The sequence below is a fragment of the Tupaia chinensis genome, unplaced genomic scaffold (assembly GCF_000334495.1).
Source record: "Tupaia chinensis unplaced genomic scaffold, TupChi_1.0 Scaffold000392_1, whole genome shotgun sequence".
In the NCBI taxonomy this organism is placed as follows: domain Eukaryota; kingdom Metazoa; phylum Chordata; class Mammalia; order Scandentia; family Tupaiidae; genus Tupaia; species Tupaia belangeri.
Genome location: NW_006159894.1, coordinates 1,383,783 through 1,392,513, shown reverse-complemented (window position 1 = coordinate 1,392,513; position 8,731 = coordinate 1,383,783). Strand labels below are relative to the sequence as shown.

The window sequence follows — 8,731 nt, the reverse complement described above, 5'->3', positions numbered from 1 at the left end:
AACATGCTCTGGCTCAGCCATAGCTGGAGGCTCCGAGACAGCTACAGCTGGAGGTTCTGAAACAGTCACGGCAGGAGATTCTGAGATAACCACAGCAGGAGGTTCCAGGGTGGTCAGAGGTTCTGGCACAGTCACTGCTGGCACCTCCAGAATGCTCTCTGCTGGTTCCGTAGTAGTTACTGCTGGGTCCAGCAGGGACACTGATACCTCTGAAGCAATGTGCCCTGAAGCTCTTGTGGAATCAAACATGTCTGCTGTTTCTGACCTAACTGTAGGCTCTGATGTTAACATAGTTGTTTCAGTTGACATTACAGGAGTTTCAGACAGCACACAAGTCACTGGTCTCTCTGAAACAATTTCATGTTCTTCTGCTATTACAGCAGACTCTACAGGAGTTGATGTAAATGAAGTCTCTGGCTCTAGTGGTGTTTCTGCAGCAGTCATGGCAGCTTCTGATGCTAGAACTGAGGGCTCTGATGCTGACACTGAATAATTAGCAAGCACTGCCGAAGGCTCTGAAATGTCACTTTGATTCATAGGAGGCTCAGGTTGTGATACAGACTCTTCAGGAGGTAATGCTGGCATTTCTGTAGGCCAAGTATTTTCAGCTAATGCTGATTCCTCAGTAGGCAATGCTGGTCCCTCTGGAGGTTCCTCAGGAGGCAATGGTGGTGTCATTGGTGGCTCCTCAGGTGGCAATGGTGGCATTGTTGGGGGCTCTTCAGGAGGCAAAGGTGGCACCATATATGCCTCTGTATATGTGTCAGTATAAGAATCGGCATAAGAATCAGCTGCCATAGACATCATTGAACGATCAGTATAAGATGACATCATAGATCGATCAGCTGCAGAGTACGATGACATCATAGACCGGTCAGCAGCAGAGTATGACGACATCATAGACCGGTCGGCACCCATGGACATCATCGATCGATCAGCCATTGGGGACATCATGGAGCGCTCATAAGCTGACATCATAGAGCGTTCATAAGCTGACATCATAGAGCGCTCAGCCATAGGGGACATCATAGAGCGTTCATAGGCTGACATCATAGAGCGCTCATAGGCTGACATCATAGAGCGTTCAGCCATAGGGGACATCATAGACCGCTCATAAGACATCATAGAGCGTTCATAAGATGACATCATGGAACGTTCTGCAGCATAGGACATCATCATAGAACGTCTAGATGCTAACATCAGGGGTCTAGGTGCTAACCTATATGGCCTGGGTGCTATTCTGTAGGACCTGGGTGCTATCCTATAGGGTCTCGGTGACATCCTGTAGGGGTCAGGTGTTAGTCTGTAGGGATCATGGCCTAACCTATAGGGGTCCTGTCCTAACCTGTAAGCATCATGACCTAACCTATAAGGATCATGACCCAACCTATAGGGATCCTGAGCTAATCTGTAAGGGTCCTGAGCTAATCTATAGGGATCAGGAGATTTTGAACCCATCATAGCAGAATCTTGGGTACTAGATGCTAACATCTGAGCATCCATGGTACCAGAAGCTAACATCTGGGCATCCATAGTGCCGGAAGCTAACATCTGCGAGTCCATAGTGCCAGATGCTAACATCTGGGAGTCCATGGAGCTGGTTGCTAACATCTGGGAGTCCATGGAGCTGGTTGCTAACATCTGGGAATCCATGGAGCTGGTTGCTAACATCTGGGAGTCCATGGAGCTGGTTGCTAACATCTGGGAGTCCATGGAGCTGGTTGCTAACATCTGGGAGTCCATGGAGCTGGTTGCTAACATCTGGGAGTCCATGGAGCTGGTTGCTAACATCTGGGAGTCCATGGAGCTGGTTGCTAACATCTGGGAGTCCATGGAGCTGGTTGCTAACATCTGGGAGTCCATGGAGCTGGTTGCTAACATCTGGGAGTCCATGGAGCTGGTTGCTAACATCTGGGAGTCCATGGAGCTGGTTGCTAACATCTGGGAGTCCATGGAGCTGGTTGCTAACATCTGGGAGTCCATGGAGCTGGTTGCTAACATCTGGGAGTCCATGGAGCTGGTTGCTAACATCTGGGAGTCCATGGAGCTGGTTGCTAACATCTGGGAGTCCATGGAGCTGGTTGCTAACATCTGGGAGTCCATGGAGCTGGTTGCTAACATCTGGGAGTCCATGGAGCTGGTTGCTAACATCTGGGAGTCCATGGAGCTGGTTGCTAACATCTGGGAGTCCATGGAGCTGGTTGCTAACATCTGGGAGTCCATGGAGCTGGTTGCTAACATCTGGGAGTCCATGGAGCTGGTTGCTAACATCTGGGAGTCCATGGAGCTGGTTGCTAACATCTGGGAGTCCATGGAGCTGGTTGCTAACATCTGGGAGTCCATGGAGCTGGTTGCTAACATCTGGGAGTCCATGGAGCTGGTTGCTAACATCTGGGAGTCCATGGAGCTGGTTGCTAACATCTGGGAGTCCATGGAGCTGGTTGCTAACATCTGGGAGTCCATGGAGCTGGTTGCTAACATCTGGGAGTCCATGGAGCTGGTTGCTAACATCTGGGAGTCCATGGAGCTGGTTGCTAACATCTGGGAGTCCATGGAGCTGGTTGCTAACATCTGGGAGTCCATGGAGCTGGTTGCTAACATCTGGGAGTCCATGGAGCTGGTTGCTAACATCTGGGAGTCCATGGAGCTGGTTGCTAACATCTGGGAGTCCATGGAGCTGGTTGCTAACATCTGGGAGTCCATGGAGCTGGTTGCTAACATCTGGGAGTCCATGGAGCTGGTTGCTAACATCTGGGAGTCCATGGAGCTGGTTGCTAACATCTGGGAGTCCATGGAGCTGGTTGCTAACATCTGGGAGTCCATGGAGCTGGTTGCTAACATCTGGGAGTCCATGGAGCTGGTTGCTAACATCTGGGAGTCCATGGAGCTGGTTGCTAACATCTGGGAGTCCATGGAGCTGGTTGCTAACATCTGGGAGTCCATGGAGCTGGTTGCTAACATCTGGGAGTCCATGGAGCTGGTTGCTAACATCTGGGAGTCCATGGAGCTGGTTGCTAACATCTGGGAGTCCATGGAGCTGGTTGCTAACATCTGGGAGTCCATGGAGCTGGTTGCTAACATCTGGGAGTCCATGGAGCTGGTTGCTAACATCTGGGAGTCCATGGAGCTGGTTGCTAACATCTGGGAGTCCATGGAGCTGGTTGCTAACATCTGGGAGTCCATGGAGCTGGTTGCTAACATCTGGGAGTCCATGGAGCTGGTTGCTAACATCTGGGAGTCCATGGAGCTGGTTGCTAACATCTGGGAGTCCATGGAGCTGGTTGCTAACATCTGGGAGTCCATGGAGCTGGTTGCTAACATCTGGGAGTCCATGGAGCTGGTTGCTAACATCTGGGAGTCCATGGAGCTGGTTGCTAACATCTGGGAGTCCATGGAGCTGGTTGCTAACATCTGGGAGTCCATGGAGCTGGTTGCTAACATCTGGGAGTCCATGGAGCTGGTTGCTAACATCTGGGAGTCCATGGAGCTGGTTGCTAACATCTGGGAGTCCATGGAGCTGGTTGCTAACATCTGGGAGTCCATGGAGCTGGTTGCTAACATCTGGGAGTCCATGGAGCTGGTTGCTAACATCTGGGAGTCCATGGAGCTGGTTGCTAACATCTGGGAGTCCATGGAGCTGGTTGCTAACATCTGGGAGTCCATGGAGCTGGTTGCTAACATCTGGGAGTCCATGGAGCTGGTTGCTAACATCTGGGAGTCCATGGAGCTGGTTGCTAACATCTGGGAGTCCATGGAGCTGGTTGCTAACATCTGGGAGTCCATGGAGCTGGTTGCTAACATCTGGGAGTCCATGGAGCTGGTTGCTAACATCTGGGAGTCCATGGAGCTGGTTGCTAACATCTGGGAGTCCATGGAGCTGGTTGCTAACATCTGGGAGTCCATGGAGCTGGTTGCTAACATCTGGGAGTCCATGGAGCTGGTTGCTAACATCTGGGAGTCCATGGAGCTGGTTGCTAACATCTGGGAGTCCATGGAGCTGGTTGCTAACATCTGGGAGTCCATGGAGCTGGTTGCTAACATCTGGGAGTCCATGGAGCTGGTTGCTAACATCTGGGAGTCCATGGAGCTGGTTGCTAACATCTGGGAGTCCATGGAGCTGGTTGCTAACATCTGGGAGTCCATGGAGCTGGTTGCTAACATCTGGGAGTCCATGGAGCTGGTTGCTAACATCTGGGAGTCCATGGAGCTGGTTGCTAACATCTGGGAGTCCATGGAGCTGGTTGCTAACATCTGGGAGTCCATGGAGCTGGTTGCTAACATCTGGGAGTCCATGGAGCTGGTTGCTAACATCTGGGAGTCCATGGAGCTGGTTGCTAACATCTGGGAGTCCATGGAGCTGGTTGCTAACATCTGGGAGTCCATGGAGCTGGTTGCTAACATCTGGGAGTCCATGGAGCTGGTTGCTAACATCTGGGAGTCCATGGAGCTGGTTGCTAACATCTGGGAGTCCATGGAGCTGGTTGCTAACATCTGGGAGTCCATGGAGCTGGTTGCTAACATCTGGGAGTCCATGGAGCTGGTTGCTAACATCTGGGAGTCCATGGAGCTGGTTGCTAACATCTGGGAGTCCATGGAGCTGGTTGCTAACATCTGGGAGTCCATGGAGCTGGTTGCTAACATCTGGGAGTCCATGGAGCTGGTTGCTAACATCTGGGAGTCCATGGAGCTGGTTGCTAACATCTGGGAGTCCATGGAGCTGGTTGCTAACATCTGGGAGTCCATGGAGCTGGTTGCTAACATCTGGGAGTCCATGGAGCTGGTTGCTAACATCTGGGAGTCCATGGAGCTGGTTGCTAACATCTGGGAGTCCATGGAGCTGGTTGCTAACATCTGGGAGTCCATGGAGCTGGTTGCTAACATCTGGGAGTCCATGGAGCTGGTTGCTAACATCTGGGAGTCCATGGAGCTGGTTGCTAACATCTGGGAGTCCATGGAGCTGGTTGCTAACATCTGGGAGTCCATGGAGCTGGTTGCTAACATCTGGGAGTCCATGGAGCTGGTTGCTAACATCTGGGAGTCCATGGAGCTGGTTGCTAACATCTGGGAGTCCATGGAGCTGGTTGCTAACATCTGGGAGTCCATGGAGCTGGTTGCTAACATCTGGGAGTCCATGGAGCTGGTTGCTAACATCTGGGAGTCCATGGAGCTGGTTGCTAACATCTGGGAGTCCATGGAGCTGGTTGCTAACATCTGGGAGTCCATGGAGCTGGTTGCTAACATCTGGGAGTCCATGGAGCTGGTTGCTAACATCTGGGAGTCCATGGAGCTGGTTGCTAACATCTGGGAGTCCATGGAGCTGGTTGCTAACATCTGGGAGTCCATGGAGCTGGTTGCTAACATCTGGGAGTCCATGGAGCTGGTTGCTAACATCTGGGAGTCCATGGAGCTGGTTGCTAACATCTGGGAGTCCATGGAGCTGGTTGCTAACATCTGGGAGTCCATGGAGCTGGTTGCTAACATCTGGGAGTCCATGGAGCTGGTTGCTAACATCTGGGAGTCCATGGAGCTGGTTGCTAACATCTGGGAGTCCATGGAGCTGGTTGCTAACATCTGGGAGTCCATGGAGCTGGTTGCTAACATCTGGGAGTCCATGGAGCTGGTTGCTAACATCTGGGAGTCCATGGAGCTGGTTGCTAACATCTGGGAGTCCATGGAGCTGGTTGCTAACATCTGGGAGTCCATGGAGCTGGTTGCTAACATCTGGGAGTCCATGGAGCTGGTTGCTAACATCTGGGAGTCCATGGAGCTGGTTGCTAACATCTGGGAGTCCATGGAGCTGGTTGCTAACATCTGGGAGTCCATGGAGCTGGTTGCTAACATCTGGGAGTCCATGGAGCTGGTTGCTAACATCTGGGAGTCCATGGAGCTGGTTGCTAACATCTGGGAGTCCATGGAGCTGGTTGCTAACATCTGGGAGTCCATGGAGCTGGTTGCTAACATCTGGGAGTCCATGGAGCTGGTTGCTAACATGCCGGCTACAGCTGGAGGTTCTGAAACAGTCACGGCAGGAGATTCTGAGATAACCACAGCAGGAGGTTCCAGGGTGGTCAGAGGTTCTGGCACAGTCACTGCTGGCACCTCCAGAATGCTCTCTGCTGGTTCCGTAGTAGTTACTGCTGGGTCCAGCAGGGACACTGATACCTCTGAAGCAATGTGCCCTGAAGCTCTTGTGGAATCAAACATGTCTGCTGTTTCTGACCTAACTGTAGGCTCTGATGTTAACATAGTTGTTTCAGTTGACATTACAGGAGTTTCAGACAGCACACAAGTCACTGGTCTCTCTGAAACAATTTCATGTTCTTCTGCTATTACAGCAGACTCTACAGGAGTTGATGTAAATGAAGTCTCTGGCTCTAGTGGTGTTTCTGCAGCAGTCATGGCAGCTTCTGATGCTAGAACTGAGGGCTCTGATGCTGACACTGAATAATTAGCAAGCACTGCCGAAGGCTCTGAAATGTCACTTTGATTCATAGGAGGCTCAGGTTGTGATACAGACTCTTCAGGAGGTAATGCTGGCATTTCTGTAGGCCAAGTATTTTCAGCTAATGCTGATTCCTCAGTAGGCAATGCTGGTCCCTCTGGAGGTTCCTCAGGAGGCAATGGTGGTGTCATTGGTGGCTCCTCAGGTGGCAATGGTGGCATTGTTGGGGGCTCTTCAGGAGGCAAAGGTGGCACCATATATGCCTCTGTATATGTGTCAGTATAAGAATCGGCATAAGAATCAGCTGCCATAGACATCATTGAACGATCAGTATAAGATGACATCATAGATCGATCAGCTGCAGAGTACGATGACATCATAGACCGGTCAGCAGCAGAGTATGACGACATCATAGACCGGTCGGCACCCATGGACATCATCGATCGATCAGCCATTGGGGACATCATGGAGCGCTCATAAGCTGACATCATAGAGCGTTCATAAGCTGACATCATAGAGCGCTCAGCCATAGGGGACATCATAGAGCGTTCATAGGCTGACATCATAGAGCGCTCATAGGCTGACATCATAGAGCGTTCAGCCATAGGGGACATCATAGACCGCTCATAAGACATCATAGAGCGTTCATAAGATGACATCATGGAACGTTCTGCAGCATAGGACATCATCATAGAACGTCTAGATGCTAACATCAGGGGTCTAGGTGCTAACCTATATGGCCTGGGTGCTATTCTGTAGGACCTGGGTGCTATCCTATAGGGTCTCGGTGACATCCTGTAGGGGTCAGGTGTTAGTCTGTAGGGATCATGGCCTAACCTATAGGGGTCCTGTCCTAACCTGTAAGCATCATGACCTAACCTATAAGGATCATGACCCAACCTATAGGGATCCTGAGCTAATCTGTAAGGGTCCTGAGCTAATCTATAGGGATCAGGAGATTTTGAACCCATCATAGCAGAATCTTGGGTACTAGATGCTAACATCTGAGCATCCATGGTACCAGAAGCTAACATCTGGGCATCCATAGTGCCGGAAGCTAACATCTGCGAGTCCATAGTGCCAGATGCTAACATCTGGGAGTCCATGGAGCTGGTTGCTAACATCTGGGAGTCCATGGAGCTGGTTGCTAACATCTGGGAGTCCATGGAGCTGGTTGCTAACATCTGGGAGTCCATGGAGCTGGTTGCTAGCATCTGGGAGTCCATAGTGCTGGTTGCTAACATCTGGGAGTCCATGGAGCTAGAGGCTAACATCTGGGAGTCCATGGTGCTAGAGGCTAGCATCTGGGAGTCCATGGTGCTAGAGGCTAATTCATAGGAGGCTCAGGTTGTGATACAGACTCTTCAGGAGGTAATGCTGGCATTTCTGTAGGCCAAGTATTTTCAGCTAATGCTGATTCCTCAGTAGGCAATGCTGGTCCCTCTGGAGGTTCCTCAGGAGGCAATGGTGGTGTCATTGGTGGCTCCTCAGGTGGCAATGGTGGCATTGTTGGGGGCTCTTCAGGAGGCAAAGGTGGCACCATATATGCCTCTGTATATGTGTCAGTATAAGAATCGGCATAAGAATCAGCTGCCATAGACATCATTGAACGATCAGTATAAGATGACATCATAGATCGATCAGCTGCAGAGTACGATGACATCATAGACCGGTCAGCAGCAGAGTATGACGACATCATAGACCGGTCGGCACCCATGGACATCATCGATCGATCAGCCATTGGGGACATCATGGAGCGCTCATAAGCTGACATCATAGAGCGTTCATAAGCTGACATCATAGAGCGCTCAGCCATAGGGGACATCATAGAGCGTTCATAGGCTGACATCATAGAGCGCTCATAGGCTGACATCATAGAGCGTTCAGCCATAGGGGACATCATAGACCGCTCATAAGACATCATAGAGCGTTCATAAGATGACATCATGGAACGTTCTGCAGCATAGGACATCATCATAGAACGTCTAGATGCTAACATCAGGGGTCTAGGTGCTAACCTATATGGCCTGGGTGCTATTCTGTAGGACCTGGGTGCTATCCTATAGGGTCTCGGTGACATCCTGTAGGGGTCAGGTGTTAGTCTGTAGGGATCATGGCCTAACCTATAGGGGTCCTGTCCTAACCTGTAAGCATCATGACCTAACCTATAAGGATCATGACCCAACCTATAGGGATCCTGAGCTAATCTGTAAGGGTCCTGAGCTAATCTATAGGGATCAGGAGATTTTGAACCCATCATAGCAGAATCTTGGGTACTAGATGCTAACA

The 8,731-nt window shown here is 50.9% G+C and overlaps 1 protein-coding gene across 1 annotated transcript in view; it reads right to left on the bottom strand.

The window, feature by feature from the left end:
* The window catches only part of SON (SON DNA and RNA binding protein), a 41,914-nt gene that overhangs the window by 23,736 nt on the left and 9,447 nt on the right, over window positions 1–8,731 (bottom strand). Inside the window, 3 exon segments of the mRNA XM_027773982.1 lie at window positions 1–179; window positions 5,994–7,649; window positions 8,624–8,628. The exon segment at window positions 1–179 is cut by the window's left edge and continues 18 nt beyond it. Of these exon segments, the coding sequence (XP_027629783.1) occupies window positions 1–179; window positions 5,994–7,649; window positions 8,624–8,628 (1,840 nt within the window).